This window comes from Typopeltis vanoorti, chromosome 12 (genome assembly GCF_054136105.1).
Source record: "Typopeltis vanoorti isolate ZY-2024b chromosome 12, IOZ_Tvanoo_1.0, whole genome shotgun sequence".
NCBI classification, from domain to species: domain Eukaryota; kingdom Metazoa; phylum Arthropoda; class Arachnida; order Uropygi; family Thelyphonidae; genus Typopeltis; species Typopeltis vanoorti.
This window is the reverse complement of record NC_143560.1, coordinates 70,791,446-70,809,131: the sequence shown is the minus strand read 5'-3', so window position 1 is coordinate 70,809,131 and position 17,686 is coordinate 70,791,446. Positions and strand designations below refer to the sequence as shown.

The window sequence follows — 17,686 nt, the reverse complement described above, 5'->3', positions numbered from 1 at the left end:
TCTCACACTATTCTCTTTTATCCTTCTAAGCAGCCTCCTGACATCCATTCTGACTTGCTCTTTGTCCTCTGTCAAATCATTCATGCCGATTAAAACCATCAACTCCTTTGCTCGCTCCCTCCTCATATCCAATGCCTCAATCACTCTACTCATTTTACTGCCTGGAAAACATACCTTGTGCATCCTATAATCCTTCTCACCTTTAATAATGGAGTCACCATACAACACAAATCCTTATCTTTTGTTAACTCTTTTGTGCCATCATGATTAGTTTTAATAGATTTTACTCGAATTTTCTTAATTTCATTCAGCATTAATTTCATCTCTTTCCTCATCCAATCCAATTCAACTTCCGAATCTCGCGTTACATTCTCTCTCTATCACTCATTCTTTCTAATTTTCTAACTCTCGACACCCTCTTCTCACTTTCACTCTCATTCATCCTTCTGTGCTTCTGCAATTTCGGTCCAACATACGTCCGACTTTCGCTATCATTCATTCTTTCGATTTTTTCCACTTTCGATTCCTGCATCACGCCATTTCCAGTTTCATTCGTTCTCTCAATTTCATTCCCTTCCGCCACTCTCACCTCACTTTCGTCCTTATTAAAATCCGTTACGATTTTTAAATCACTCGTTTTCTTTTTTAATGATTTTTTAACATTCTTTTGCCTCTCTTTCACACCATCCTTCTCTTTCGAACATGCACTCATTTTCCCCGCGACATTCTCGCTACTAACACTTTCTGTCATCAATTTCATATTTGCATTCATCAATTCCTCGTTCAGGTCACATTTCGCATACACCCTCCTTCCGTCTGCCCTAAACATCCACAAATCATTTATGTAATCGAAAGAATACATATAACACACCTCACACTTCACGAAACGACTGAAGTCTAAGTTAAAGTCATGGAATGACAAAGCCGCCGCCATGTTTAATCTGCCGCTGATCACTCTAAAGTCTAATAACAACAACGACGTAATTAAGTTTAAGCAAAACAAAATCCCCCACACTAAAATAATGGTAGAGCACAACTTTTACAGCAGCTCTTACTCAAACACTCATGTATATTTAATTATTCCAAGAATACTTGGAGTAATTAAGTATTCCAAGAATACAAAAATAGATAAAAAGGAAAAAGGAGTTGCACTTGTTTTTAATAAAAGAACAGCAAAGAGTATTATTAGCATAAAATGTCTGAATGACAGGATTATGGTGATAAAATTGAAGGCTGAACCGGTGGACATAACAATAATGCAAGTATATATGCCAACAAATGACCATTCAGATGAGGAAATGTATGAACAACTACAAGAACTAATTAAGGAAGAAAACAGCAAAGACTATATGATTACAATGGGAGTGTAGTAGGAAGATACGGACTAGATAATAGAAATGAGAGAGGGGAAAGGTTAGTGGAATTCTGTAAAGAAAATAAGCTAATAATTACGAATACTTGGATTAAAAAAATCTAAGAGAAGACTATACACATAGAAAAAAACCCCGGAGATATGGAAAGTTTTAAACTGATCACATTATAGTAAAGCAAAGATACAAGAATAGTCTAAAAAAAATGCATGCACGTATCCTGGAACTGATATTTACTCTGACCACAACCTACTATTCATATAAATAAACGTGAAACTAAAGAAGATAAAAGAAGCTATGAAAAAGAAAAAATGGAACTTAATGAAATTAAAAAATACCAAGGAATTTGGAAATAGATTGAAGAAAGAATTAGAGGAAACAAGTTTTGTCAAAACTGAAGATCCAGAATAGAAATGGGAACAAGTTAAAAGAGAAAATAAAGAAGACTGCAGAAGAAGAAATTTGATATATATGAGCTAAAAGAATAAAAAAACCTGGATAACTAATGAGATGATGTCTCTAATGGAAGAAAGAAGAAAATGGAAAAATAAAGACACCCCAGAAGGGAAAATACAATATAGAACCCTGAATGACAAATTGAGAAGGGAAGCAGAAAGATGTAGAGAAGATTGGCTTAAAAAACAATGTGAAGAAATGGAAAATTATGAGAGTGGGAAGGTATGATCTTTTGTACAAAAAAGCAAGAAGCATGAATCACAAGAGAAATGGAATTCGAGCTAGAGGTATAGAAAATAAGAATGGGAAAATCATAACTGAAGAAGACAAAATCCTAATGAGATGGAAAGAATACATTGAAGATCTATATGACAAGGAAAATAGACCAAATGAGTTGCCATTAGAAGATATAAAGAAGGTAAATGAAGATGATCTAAGTCCAGAGATTTTGAAGACAGAAGGAATAGATGAAATACCTGCAGAATTCCTGAAACAACTTCAGAAGAAAGGAACTGAAGAAATAACCAAAATATTAAATTTAATTTATAACAAAGGAGAACTATCAAAAGATTTCATGACCTTAATATTTATACATATACCAAAGAAACGAAATGCAGTGAACTGCAAGGATTTGAGAATAATAAGCCTCATTTCCCATACATCAAAAATACTTATAAGAATCCTAACATGGAGAATTGCATCTAAGGTGGAAGAATTTCTTGGAGAAGATCAGTTTGGTTTCAGGAAGGGTAGGGGAACAAGAGATGCGATTTCACTTACTATTAAGAATAGTAAGTGAAAGAAGTCTGGAAGCGAATAAAGAAGTTAATATCTGTTTATAGATTTTGAAAAAGCTTTTGACTTTGTAAAATGGGATAAGTTGGTGGAAGTAATGGAAAAGACTGGAAAGACAGAAGGCTAATTATTTCACTATACAGAACCAGGTATCATTGGACGAGGAGTAAGACAAGGCTGTTCTCTGTCACCAATTTTGTTTAACATGTATTCTGAAGCAATGTTAAAAGAAGCACTGGAGAATTCAGAAGGAGGAATAAAGATTGGAGGTAGACAGATATTTGCAATAAGATATGCAGATGACAAGGCATTATTATCAAATGCTGAAACAGGACTACAACATCTGTTGAACAGATTACTGGAATCCTGTATCAATTATGGAATGAAAATTAACATCAGAAAAACAAAGGTAATGAAAATAGCAAGGAAAGAGACAAATATGGATATCAGAATAAATGGGGAAAAACTGAACAAGTAAAGACATTTAAATATCTAGGAAGTGTGATTAGCAGTGATGAAAGATGTAAAAGTGACATAAAAGCAAGAAAGCGATGGGAAGAGATGCCTTTAACAGAAAATGGAATTTATTCAGAAGCAAAATGGACAGAAACCTAAAGAAAAGACTAATAAAATGTTATGTGTGAAGTGTTGCCCCTCTATGCAGCTGAAACTTGGACACTGAAGAAAGAAGAAATTAAGATTTTGGAAAGCTTTGAGATGTGGATTTGGAGAAGGATGAAAAAAATCAAATGGACAGATAAAATAACTAATGAAGAGGTCCTATAAAGAGTAGAAAAAGAAAGAAGTCTGTTAAAGAGGATAAAAAGAAGAAAGAGAAACTGGATCAGACATATTCTGAGAGGAAATGGAATCATCAGAGATGCCATCAAAGGAAAAATAGATGGAAAAATACCCAGAGGAAGAGTAAGAAAAACATTGCTAGATGACATGCTGAATGGAGACAGGTACACAACCTTGAAAGAGAAGGCTCAGACAGAAGAGAGTGGAAGGAAAGTTTTTGCTACTAAGAGAAGAACCTGCTTAATTGCAGAATATTTAAGAAGAAGACATACCTAACTTTTTCTTAATTTTTTTCGATATTTCTAAGCTACACGGTTCGCCTGAGAGTTTTCAAATTGTCGCAAATCTCCAAAAATTTTTCCTGTATATTTATTCAAAAAAACCATGTATAAGTGGACCTGCGTAGTTCAAACCCGCGTTCTATAAGGGTCAACTGTATATATATTATATATTATTATGTTAGATTTTGTTAATGATTTGATGACTTTATAAGAATAATTGTTTTTTTATCTAATAAATAGTTAATACATGTACTAAAATTTAAAATAAAAAAATTAATATTTATATGAAAAATTTGATGCATAATTCGTGCATCTTATACTGAAAGTATATATATATTTTAAAAAAATTCGATATGAAAAATACGATGTATCCAATACAATGGTGCATCTTATAATGCGAAAAATACAGTGTGTGTGTGTGTATGCATATATACACACATACACACAAAATGAGCGGCCAGTTTATTAGGTATACTTGCGTCTTCCAGAAAATCCACCACTTGTCAATTAAGTGTCATCTAAGTGACTGTGAACACAGTATGGTAGCACAAGATATGATGGAATAAATATGGAAACTGCTATCCTACTGGAGTGTTTTTTTTCTCTCTCTTACAAACACACACACACAGCAGTGTCTACAAGATTAAATTTTTTATTAAAAGGATAAGTTCACTCCAATGAATTCATATCATGTCCAAATTTTCTCAAAAAAATTAAAATAAACTATTACTGATCTCTCACAGTATATCATGAAGAGTGAATTGCAAGTGCTTGCAATAGTAAAAAAACTATTGCATTTTCAAAAGTTGTTGCTGAAGAAAGTAAAGAGTCAAGACTGTGAGCTTACGGGTATATAATAGAAAGACATGAACTGGGAAGAAGAAGGGTCATGATAGCAAGTGATTCAAGGTAAAGAATTATTATTATACGGGCATCTCCATGGAATCAAAGACAGTCAGTTGTGAGTGCTTTGTCTGCTAATGGGTTCAAGGAGAAATATGATAGGTTAGCAGACAAAGCACTCACAACTGACTCTGACAACCCATTCAACTTTTTCACAACTCTCCAAACAAAAAAATCTACCCCTCACACCCTACTAACCACATCTTTATTCAACTTCCAGGGATGACCTCTTGTTCTAGTCCCTCTAGTCAAGTGCTGAAATATTTCCCCTGCATCTATCCTGTAAGACCCTTTAAGCAACTTGAATGTTTCTATCATATCCCCTCTTTTTCTCTTATCAACCAACTTGTGCAATCGACACACCTTCAATCTATCATAGGGGACATTCCACAGGCCACTCACCATCTTGATCACTCGCCTCTGAATCCTCTCCACTGCTTCCTCATCCCCCAGGAGACCAGACTTGAGCAGTGATCCAGATGTGGGCATATCAAAGCCTTATAAAGAGGAATAACAACTTCCTTATCTCTACTTGTTAATGTGTTCTTCAATAGCTAAGTAATCTTATGGGCTACCTTAGCAATATGTCCCCTAAACTTTAACTCTCTCTCTACCACCACCCCTAAATCGCTAGCTTCATCTATTTCCTGGAGTACAGTGCCATCAACGTGGTACACAGCTTGTAATTTAAATATCTTAAATGCATAACTTTACACATTAAACTGCTTCTCCACATTAAACTGATAGATTATCTTTTGTCCATACTGACAGTATATTTAAATCATCCTGTAAGCTTTCCACATCACTTCATTAACTATTACTGTACCCAATTCTGCATCATCAGCAAACAACTGAATATTTCTTTTCAGGTTATTTTCTATTTCATTTATGTATAAATTAAATAGTAGTGGTCCCACCACTGATCTTTGCGGCACACCACTAATCATCTGTTTATGCCTTGATTTTGCCTTGTCATATACCACTTTTTGGTATCTGTCCAGCAGACGCCCTCTTATACACATAACCAGTGTCATATCTATCCTTATTTGTTCAAATGGCATAACAGAGTTTGACATGGTATTCTGTCAAATGCCTTTGCAAAATGGAAGAGATGACTTTAACAGTTATGTGTTGCTGAAGATCCTTAAGAGAAAGATTTAGATTTCTTAAGATTTTTGCAAATGCCTTTGCAAAATCCAGCAGAATCATCGTGTAGCAATTTCTTTTATCTAACTCAGCAGTTACTTTATTATAAAAAGTTTGTAAATTATTAAGGCATGACCCATTATCGGTCCATTCTTGAATTCTCTTTTTGATCAATTTTTGCAGTACTTTTACCATCATGCCTGAGATACTGATTTCTCTATAATTTGCTACTGCAGTCTTAGAACTTCCCTTATGTAAGGGAATTATTTTGTCCTCTTTCCACTTCCTTGGAGCTCTACCAGAGCTGAGACTTAAATTGAAGAGCCTAGTAGGAGGCATTGCCAGTTTCCTTGAACATTTTCACAAAACTTGAGCTGATATCTCATCCAATTCCACAGTTGTATTTACACTGAGATTCTGCAATATCCCAAGAACCTCCAATTCATCCACCTCTGTTCCCACATCAGTCTCTCTGTCAAATATATAACAGCTGTTAACTTCACTTGGATGATATGCCCTTGCAAAGTGGTCACTCAGTTGCTCAACTATTTTATCTGCTTCTGTCACCTTGTCACTATCAGCACACATTAAGGTTAATCTTCCATTGTCATTCTTCCTCTTACTTGCTACATAATGAAAGAACTGTTTGGGATTTCCACTGGACTGCTTGGCTAGATTCTTCTTGTAATCTGATTTTGCCTTCCTTACCATGCTGGTCACCTTTCTTGCCTGAGTCTTGTACTGTTCATGAATTGGCTGGCCACCTTTCTCCTTATATATCCTCCACATCATTTTCTTTTTCTGCAGATCATGCTTAATTATATTACTCATCCATCTAACTCCTTATCCTTCCTTACCTTAGGTATTTATATAGAGGAAATTTTTCTGTACAGATATGGGGGTGGGGGGAACTAGGGATCAACCCTGGAAATTGAGAAGAGTCAGTTAGCAAGGGTGTGAGAACCAAGTTTTTTTGCTTAGAAAGTGATGAATGAGTGGAATGGGTTGCTAGAGTCTGTTGTGGGTACCATGTTGTCGAGGCTAGCTGGTGAAAGGACGTACTGTAGGAGAGCTCCTGAAAGATTTGTGATTTTTGTTGATTTATTAATATTTTGTTAGATTTAATTGTGTAATTATAGTATATTATTGTAGTTTTATTAGTGTAGTTAGTGTACTAAAGTGTTTTATAACATAATCTGTGTCGGGAAGTCGCCGCTAGAGGGATTAGTAGTGTGTAGTGTTCGTGAAAACTCCATATAAGATAAGCTTTATTTTCAGTTATCGTTGATAAATTTACTTTAATATTGCATAGTTTTGTTTGCCTTGCGTATCTTAGTGCGTCTGTTTGTGTTTTTTGTGAGATTGGTGTTTATAAGTTATAATTTGATAAAATATGTTACTAGTATGGCTCAACTACGAAGGAAAATGGAGGCCAGTAATGATAGTTCGCCATCTTCTTTCAAGAACGGTAATGTAAAGGAGATGATTCAGTGTACTATCTGCGAAATGTACGCTTTGCGGAGTACGGTCAGAGTGTGGTTAGATGATAATAAAGGAGTGAATGTGTGTAGAAAATGTAGGGGGAATGAGGAATTGAAGTGTATTTCGGATCGTGAGTGTGATATTTTTGTCAAACTTCAGAATGAAGAAAATAGGGATATGACAAGAAACGGCGAGGTTGTACCAGAGAATTGTGAGAGTGTGAATGATAGTATTAATGGTTTTACAGAGAATAAAAAAGATGAGATAGATGCAATGAGTGAGATCGTGTTTTTGAATGGTGCGATACAAAGGGCAAAACAGCAGCTAGAGCGTATGAGCAAACGTCGACTGAATGAACCAACCGATAATAAAAAGTATGACAGGAAAAATAGGCATATGAGTGTGAACATGAACAAAATGAAGGATAGAGTGCTGTATGGAGACTCGTTAGTACGAGGTGTGTTAGTAGAGGATTTGACAAAATCGTACCAACCTGGTGCGACCATAAAGGATGTAACTGAGTCTATTAGAGAGCAAAAGGAAAGGGTGAAAGAAATGATTGTTGTGGCAGGTACGAATGATTTGAAAACAGATAAAATAGAAATGATAGAAGACCTGAATGAATTGTTTGAGGTAGCAAAAGAAAAGTGAGAGAGTTAGAATGATTAGTCTTTTGCCACGGTATGACAGTGAAATGTTTAAAAGGAGGGTCATAATTGCGAATGACTTTATGCGTGGGTTATGTATGACGAGTGGTGTGGAATTTGTGGATGTGTGGAGTGAGTTCGATGGGCGAAAGGATCTATATAAGATGGATGGCTTGCATTTGAATGATTACGGTGTAAAGAGACTTGAGAAAGTGTTGCTGAATGTAGTGGATCTCCAAATTCAGGGAAACTAGATTTATTAAGCGGGGAGGGTATATATAGTCCTTAGGGAGGCAGTTGAATGTATGAATGAATATAATATGCCCGAGCGAATAAGGACAACAAATCAGAGTGGGATAGTTAATATAAGGCATCAAGGTAGGGTTGGGGCTAATGGGGGTCTAAAATTCATGTACACTAATGCTAGGAGTATTAGGAACAAGAAGGAAGAGTTTTTGGCCATGGTTGGCACTTCCAGACCACAGGTTATTGGTATTAGTGAAACATGGCTGATTGTAGATGATATAACTAGTGGGATTGAATGTGATGGGTATAGTGTGTTCAGGAATGACAGGGAGAAGAAAATGGGGGGAGGAGTATTGTTGATGATAGCTGATGAGCTACAGCCAAGAAGAATAGAAGTTGAATTGCAGGATAGAGAAAAGAGCACATTTGAGACCATTTGGTGTGAGATTGTGGCTAGCAGAACTAAATATACAATTGGGTGCTGCTATAGACCAGGTGATGGAAAAGATGGTGGTGACAGTATGCACAAGCAAATAGAAGAAATGAGTGGAAGGAGGGTAATTATTATGGGATATTTCAACTATGGTCGCATTGATTGGAGTGAGGAGAGGACACACAGGAGGAAGAAATTGGATTTTATGCAGTTATTAAGGGATAACTATCTGCGACAGCATGTAATGGAAAATACTAGGGGTCAGAGAGTGCTTGACCTAGTAATTACATCTGAGGATTTGGCTGTGACAAATATGATCACATTGCCACCAATTGGTGAGAGTGATCACAGGGTCTTGACTTGGGAGGTGACTAAAGGTGTGGAATTTTCAATTAAGACAGGGTACATGTGGAATTATTGGGCTGGAAAGTATGACAAGCTTAGGAGTTTGATTGGTTCAGTGCCATGGCATGTACAACTGCAAGGACTAGAAGTTGATAGTGCAAGGGAGGCAGTTAAGAAGTGTTTGCATGAAGCAATGGCTGACTGTATACCTAGAGTCCGAATAATAAATCAAGTAGGGATTAAATCGATGAATAACACCATTAAGCTTGAGCTGCAAAAAAAGAAACAACTATGGAGGGAATTTAAGGAGAAAGGTGACCATCAGGCACATGAACAGTATAAAGCGCAGGCCAGAAGGGTAACGAGTGTGGTAAGAAAAGCAAAAAAGGATTACGAAAGAACATTGGTCATGCAAGCTAAAGAGAATCCTAAACAGTTTTTTAGATATGTAGCAAGTAAAAGGAAAAATGTACATGGCAGAATGATTTTAAAGAATGCCGATGGTAGGGAGGTAACTGAATCAGTTGATATAGTTGAGTTACTGAGTGAGCACTTTGCAAGTATATATCATCCAGGTGGTGATTACAGAAATGAATGAACCAGTAGATTATACGGGAATTGTGGTGAATGAAGTGGAGGTGAGTAGTCTATTGCATAACCTCAATGTCAATACATCGATGGGATTGGATGGTATACCAGCTCGTGTCGTATGAGAAGCAGCTAAAGAATTGTCAGTACCCTTGACCATTTTGTTTAATTTGAGTCTCGGGTCTGGGTTAGTCCAGAGGGGGTGGAAAGAGGGAAAAATAGTTAAACTGCATAAAGGTGGTTCCAAGACTGCTGTTGTAAATTACCGACCGATTAGCTTATCAGGAATCATTGTCAAGGTCTTGGAGAAATTAGTCAAGAAAAGAATACAGGATTGGATAGATGAAAATGGGATATTGTATGGGGGACAACATGGTTTTGTGATGGGTAGATCATGCCTCAGTAACTTGTTCACATTTTATAACACACTGACGGCTGAAATGGATAGGGGTAATGGGTTTACAGTGATACTACTGGACCTTTCCAAGGCCTTTGACAGGATACCACATGGAACCCTAATCAGTAAACTGGAGCAGATGGGGATAGATATAGGGTTGGTGAGATGGATAGGAGGGTGGTTGAAGGAGAGATACCAGAGAGTGGTTTATGCAGGAGTGGAGTCTAAAAGACGGCTTGTGACTAGTGGTGTGCCGCAGGGCTCTGTTCTTGGACCACTGCTTTTCAATTTGTTCATCAATGATATAGGAAAGGATTTGAGAGAAAGTGTTCACTTGTTTGCTGATGATGCAAAATTGGGTAGAGCAATTGTGAGTGCACAGGATGTCAAAATTTTACAGGATGATTTGGATAGTTTGGAGGACTGGGCTAGGAAAAATGGATGTCAATTTAATGTGGCAAAGTGTATGCACTTTGGGGTGAAAAGAATAGCAGCAGTATATCGCATTGGTGGAACCGTACTCCAGGAGATTGATGAGTTCAGGGATTTGGGAGTGTTGGTGGATAGGGAATTGAAGTTTAGGGGACACATTGCAAAAGTGACTAAATCAGCTCATCAAATCACTTGGCTTCTGAAAAATACTTTAACATGCAGAGACAAACAAGTTGTTGTTCCTCTGTATCGAGCCTTGATAAGACCCCATCTGGACTACTGTGCCCAGTTACGGGCACCAGGGTTTCTTCGTGATGGGGAGGAAGTGGAGAGGATCCAGAGACGAGTGACCGAGATGATAGAAGGTCTGTGGAATGAACCTCATGAGAATAGGTTGAAGATTTGTGGGTTGCAGAGATTGGACGATAGGCAAGGGGGGGTGATGTGATTGAGACATTCAAATTACTGAAGGGTTTCTATAAGATTGATCCAGAAGATATTTTTGAAAATATGACTGATGGTGGGAGGACTAGGGGCCATGCATGGAAGCTGGGCAAGAGCGTGGTTGACAAGGGTGTTAGAGCTAGGTTCTTTACTTGGAGAGTGGTAAATGAGTGGAATAAGCTTCCAGAGTCTGTTGTGGGTGCTACGACCATGAATGAGTTCAAGGCAAGGTATGATAGATACTGTGTGAATGTTGAATAGTTGTTCTTGACATGATGTTAGGGCCTCCCTCGATGAGTCTGTCGACTCCTTGGAGTTGCCTGGAACAATAACAACAATAATAACAAGTGGTGACCAAACCAGTCTTCAAAAATAGAAGCTGTCACCCTATTACGTCACCCTATATATACGTTGTTCAATTCCCTAAATGATTTAGAAATGCATAACCAACGTATAAGCCTGTCTACGAGAATCTACATTAAAATTAATATGAATGAAATAACAGCAATAATATGAGATTATAGTTAATTTTATTTACTTACTGTTAACACATATTAAAACTTTGTCAAGTATCTTAACTGAACAAATAATAATAATAATAAATCCCACCTGGCTTAGGTCGTAGTACTCTGTAAAGACGAGTTGTCATAAATCCATATTCTTCTTCAACTGCAGAATGCAGAGAGATGATTATTTGAGCCATAGACATATCGCCTCCAGAACTACTTATTTTTGTTTGATCAGTAAACAAGAACCTAGATTACATATATTTTATTTTATTTTTTATTACATTATAAAGTGATTATTTTTAAAAATAATCACTTTATAATGTATTCTAAAAAAAATTAAGAACTCAAATACAGAAACAGGTGGACAAAACAATATATACTTTGCAAGGAACAGCATAGGTTTACCAAAGGGAGGTCATGTCTGAGCAAGTTACTTATATTTTAAAATGATGTTATATGTTATAGTTGAGTTGAAATTAATACACTATACTACTATTGGACTTTGCCAAGGCATTTGATAGGATACAACAGGAAAGGCTGCTGCATAAACTAGAGAATATGGGATTGAAATATAAACTATTGGCTTGAATAAGTGAATGGATGACAGAAAAGTATCAGAAAATGCTATATGGGGGATATGCATCTTTCAGCTTTAAGGTAACCAGTGGTGTGCCCTAATAGATTAAACAACAATGGTACTTTGACCATTGTTAAACAACAATGGTCCTTGGACCCATTCCAATATTAATCTATGCATTAATATTGGAATGGGATTGACAAGAGATCTTCAGTTTGAATTTGAATAGACTTGAAGTGTGAGCAAACAATAATAAAGAAGCTGTGAAAAGACAGCAAAGAAGATATTGGGATTATGAATGTAGATTATGACAGATCAAGAGCATGTGGACTGCAAACACTGTCAGACAGACAAAAGAGGTATGATATGATGGAGGTCTATAAACCTTTGAGAGGATGTTATAGGATATTAGTTCATAAAATATTTCATCATATGGAAGGTGAAGAGTGACAATGGGACATCTATGGAAGTTCAATTTGTGTGCAGTTAAGAAACAGATAAGAGCCAGATTTTTTCTCTCATAGAACCATGAGTGCATCTAGCATGAACGAGTTTAAGAGAAGATATGACAGCTAATGCGGGTGATGTTATGGTCTCCAGTGATGAGTCCCTGACTTCCTGGAGGTCTGATAATAATAATAATAAGAGCGTATGTGCATACACATATATTTTGATTTAATGTGAATCCCACCCACCCATGCACACGCACAAAAAAGACGTAAACCTAACAGAACATTACTACATGCAAAACCTTTTTTCTAAAGATAAAACATGGAAATTTTTTTCAGCCACTTGAGACTTTCCATAAGCACAATGGAAATTTGTTCTTATGGCCACCTAAAGACATTCCATGAACATCCATGCGGATGATGGGATTTCTATCCTTGGCCTGCAACAGTTAGAAGATAAACTACTCATGCAGCCAATCAGTCTGTGCTTTTAACTTTAAATATTTAAATTAAACTGCAACAGACTTTTTAAAGTATAGAATAAAAGCCAAAAGGCTATTTTTCTGGCAACCTTAATAATAATGAAGGGGATACAAATCCTTTGACGTTTATCTGCCAGTAAGCGAAACTCTAAGAACTAGGACTAAGATCTATGAGTTTCATACCAAAAAACTATCGGCAAATCCAAGTGTAAGTAACCACTTGGTAGTACAACACCAAGGCAACTCGTATCAAAGGTGGAGCAAGCTCCCTCACTATCCTTGATATTTTCTCATAATGTAAAAACACAGCCCCTAGGGGATGTAATACTGTAATTATATTATGAGGAGAGGTCACTACCCACACCGGTTTCAACCTTTTTTGAGATCTCATCAGTGAGTAGGTAGACTTGGAAGATAACAAGGTTTAAGTGAAAAGAACTTACATACCTTCACTATACAAATACCTTAAAGGTGTGCCTGTATATTATAACATAGAATAAAAGCCAAAAGGCTATTTTTCTGGCAACCTTAATAATAATGAAGGGGATACAAATCCTTTGATGTTTATCTGCCAGTAAGCGAAACTCTAAGAACTAGGACTAAGATCTATGAGTTTCATACCGAAAAACTATCAGCAAATCCAAGTGTAAGTAACCACTTGGTAGTACAACACCAAGTTTTGTAACCCCTGCTTTTTTTTTTTTTTTTTTTTTTTTTTTTTTACTATTAACCAACTTCTACAAACACTAAATCTATCCTTATAGGAAGCATTCCACAGAACACTAATCATCTTGCTCACTTACCTATGGATCCTCTCCATCACTTCCTCATTCTTGACAAGACCTGAACACAGTAATACATATGCAATCGTATCAAAGATATGACTGCATCTTTGTGGAGGGATAGCTTTAATAAATGATGATAGTAGGATGGTGAGAGAAGGGATATTTGAATTACTGAGTGATTGTCATATTTTTCCATGTATAAGACGATACTTTTTTCCTAAAATTTTTAGATCAAAAATTGGGGGTAGTCTTATACATGGGAGTAACTGATTAAGAGACCCCCAGTTGCCATGGCAAAACTGTCGGTACTTTGTCTCCACGAACAGGCTTCTGCCAATCACTAGCCTTTGTTAACTCTGTCAATTGACATCATTAACAGCTGATTCTGAATAAACCAATCAGAACTATGAAAGCATTCATACGTCCAGGGTAAGTTAATGCATTAACAATATTTTGAGCACTAGCCCATAAAAATGTCCGAAAATAAAGAATGCTGAAGAAAATTATATGCCAGGAACTGACAGTGATGCATAATTTCTTAGTATGTATCTTAAAAATATTACCTAATTACTAAATACACTTTGAATATTTAAAAAAATATCAAATGTGTTCTGTTTTATTTTTAAAATATTGATTTCTTAATTTTGGGTTCGAAAAAGTAGGGTTCGTCTTATACACAGAAAAATATGGTACTTTGAAGGGATTTATCATCCAGGTGAAGATTGACAGATGACAGGGGGACAGTTTGGGAATAATTTAGGTGAAGTGGAGGTACTTAGAATATTGCAAAATATCATTGTGTATTGAGCCGATAGGGGTTGGATGTTATTCATTACTTATTTTAATTTTAATGGTATTACAACACCAAACAAAACTAAATATTACTATTATTACATGGGCACATCCATTGAGTTCCAAAACTCATCATGGAAGACCCAAACTATCAACACAATAACTATCTTTCTTACTCTCCTTGAAACCATTAACAGGTGAAGCACTGTGTCAGCTTGTTAGTGCGTTCTTCGGTAACCAAGTAATCCTATGAGCTCCCCTGGCTTAGCAATATGCCCTCTAAACTTCAACTTTCTATCTACTACGAAATTCCTGGCCTCATCAGTTTCCTGCAGTACAGTTCCTTCAATGTGGTACACAGCTTGTAATCTTTTTCTCCTAAAATACATAACTTCACACTTTTCCACATTAAATTGACATCCATTGTGTTTGGCCATACTGTCAACCTATTTAAATCATCCTGCAAGCTCTCTCCATCACCTTGATTCTCCTTTTTTTATGTACAAATTAAACAGCAGTGGTCCCAGAACAGAGCCCTGTGTCACACCACTGGTGCTTTCTCCTGGATTCTGCTCCTCCACGTACTACTTTCTGTTATGTGTTCATCAGTCACCTTTGTATCCATATCAACAGTTTCATATCCATCCCCCTTCTGTTAAAGTTTTCATAACAGAGTTCCATGTGATATTCTGTCAAACACCATTGAAAATTCCAGCAGTATCATTGTGTGGCCATTCCCATTATCCAATTCAGCTGTTGCTCTTTTTTTATAATAACAAAAAGTTAGCATATTTCTAAGACATGACTGGTGTTTCACAAAACCATGCTGTCTCTAATAGAGTACCATATTCTTATTCACCCATTACTGAATTCTGTTTTTGATCAACTTTTTCAATTCTTTTACCACCATTTCTGAGATATAATTATGGTCTATAACTTGAAACTAGAGACTTACGTCATTTTCTATGCAAAGGAATTATTATACTCCCCTCTTTCAACTCCCTTTGGATCTTGTCAGAACTTACACTTAAATTAAACAGCCCAATAAGAGACATTGCCAGGAGCATTCTTGTAAAAACACGAACTGATATTGCATATGGGTGTAATCGCATTGAGATTCTGCAATATTCTAAGCACATACACTAACCTCTGTTCTCACATCAGTTACTGTCATCTCTGCCACAGCAATATTCTCACCTGGATGATATACCCTTACAAAGTGATCACTAAGTAGAACAACTATTTCGTTTACTTCTGTGACTACTCCACCATCAGCACCCATTAAAGTTATTCTTCCATAGTCATTCTTCCTCCTGCTTGTAACATAACAACAGAACTCTTTGGGATTTCCTTTGGTGGGCTTTTCCAATTTCTTCTCATAATCTGATTTTGCCTTTCTTAACTTATCTTTCTTGCCTGATCCCGACTGTTCATGAGCTAGTTGATCATTTTTTCTCCTTATATATGCTCCACAAAATTTTCATTTTTTTTGCAGCTCATGTTTCATATTACTACTTCTGTCAAGTCAAGAGGAATCTGCAGGAAGCAGATTCCTCTTGATTTGGCCCATACTCATGTGTGGATGTGTGCAGTGTGTTTGACAAGAAAAAGGTCTTATACAAAAAGGATGATTTGCATCTGAATGGATTTGGAGTTCAGCCCTGAAAAAAAGTGATGTTGAATGAAGTTAAAGTAGATGTGCAAAATCAGGGAAAGTAGAGCTTTTAGGAAGGAAGTTGTTGAGTGGGTATGCAAATATCAGTGAGGAAGTTGAGTGTAAGAATATGCATAAAATGCTTAAGTTAGTATTACTGGTAACAAACCAGTGGTACTGACTTAAGGGGGATAGTTAGTATAAAGCATCAGGATAGCAGTGGGCTTAAGGGGTTTTTGCACTTTATGTACTCATGCACATGTGCTCCTGACTAATACCACGAGCATTAGGAACAACGGGAGGAATTTTTGGCATTGGTCAGTTCATCCTGAACAAAGGTTATTAGCATTGAGTGAGATATGGCTGACAGAAGATGATATAGTTAATGGGATAGAATGTGAAGGATACAGTGTGCTTAGGGAGAAGAGAGAGAGAGAAGAATGGGGGTGGTGTTATTGATGATAGCCAATGAACTACAACCAAAGAGAGTAGAAGTTCAACTAGTGAAAATAGCACATTCGAGGCTATCTGGTGTGAGATAGAGGCCAGCAGAACAAAATATACAGTTAGATGCTTCTATAACAAGAGGATGGAAATGATGATGGGGATAGTATGCATCAGCAAATAAGCTCAGTAACTGGAGAGTGGGTAATTATTATGAGAGATTTCAACTATGGGAACTTAGAGTGGAACAAGGAGAAGACACATGGGGGAAAGAAATGAAATTTATGCAGTTACTAAGGAATAATTACCTCAGACAGAATGTCAAGGAATACAAGAGGTTTGAGAGTGCAAGATCCAGTAAATGCATCAGAAAATCTGCCTATAACCAATATAACCACGTTGCCACCAAGTGGTGAGAACAGCAGCTGTTTCCTGGAAGTGATAAATGTGTGGAATTTTCAGTTAAGAGGGATATATGAGGAATTACAGGACTGGTAGTATGACAAACTTAGGAGATTGCTTGGATCAGTGCCACGGCATGTGAAACTGCAAAGCTGAGCATTGATAGTGCATGGGAAGTAGTAAAGGAGTGTTTACAAGTAATAATAGCAGACTGCATATCTAGAGTAGAGAGAATAAATAAAGTGAGAGTTAAATGGATGAATGCCATCATTAACTTGGAGCTATAAAATAAGAAAAATTGGTGGAAGGAATTCAAAGAGAAAGGTGACCAGCAGGCACATGAGCAGTACAAAGCAAAGGCTAGAAGGGTACCAGTGCAGTAAGAGGGGCAAAAGCAGAGTATGAAAGGAAATTAGCAGTGCAAGTCAAATATAATCCTAAATAGTTTTTTCGGTATGTTGAAAGTAAAAGGAAGAACGTTCATGGCAGAATGATTTTAATCAATGATGATGGTTTGGAGGCAACTGAATCAGGCAAAATAGTAGAATTACTAAATGAACACTTTGCAAGAGTATATCACCCTGATAGAGATATCATAGTAACAAGAGAGGCAGAGGCTTATATGGAAACTGAAGTAAATGGATTGTAGTTGCATAGCATATCACAGAACCTTGATATGAATACAGCTATGGGATTAGATGGTGTACCATCTAACAGATAAGCTTAGGTGTTGACGGTTATTCATGACTCACTTTTAATGGTATTAACATCACCAAACAAACTGTTTTTATAAAAAGATGTTTTATTAACTGCTTATATTTCACTA

The 17,686-nt window shown here is 36.5% G+C and overlaps 1 protein-coding gene across 2 annotated transcripts in view; it reads right to left on the bottom strand.

Annotated features, from left to right (window-relative positions):
• Nucleotides 1-17,686, bottom strand: part of Arms (Ankyrin repeat-rich membrane spanning) — a 640,210-nt gene that overhangs the window by 242,922 nt on the left and 379,602 nt on the right. For both annotated transcript variants that reach the window (XM_090402051.1, XM_090402052.1), the window contains one exon: nt 11,376-11,521. In XM_090402051.1, the coding sequence (XP_090258177.1) occupies nt 11,376-11,521 (146 nt within the window). The remainder of the gene's footprint in view (nt 1-11,375; nt 11,522-17,686) is intronic.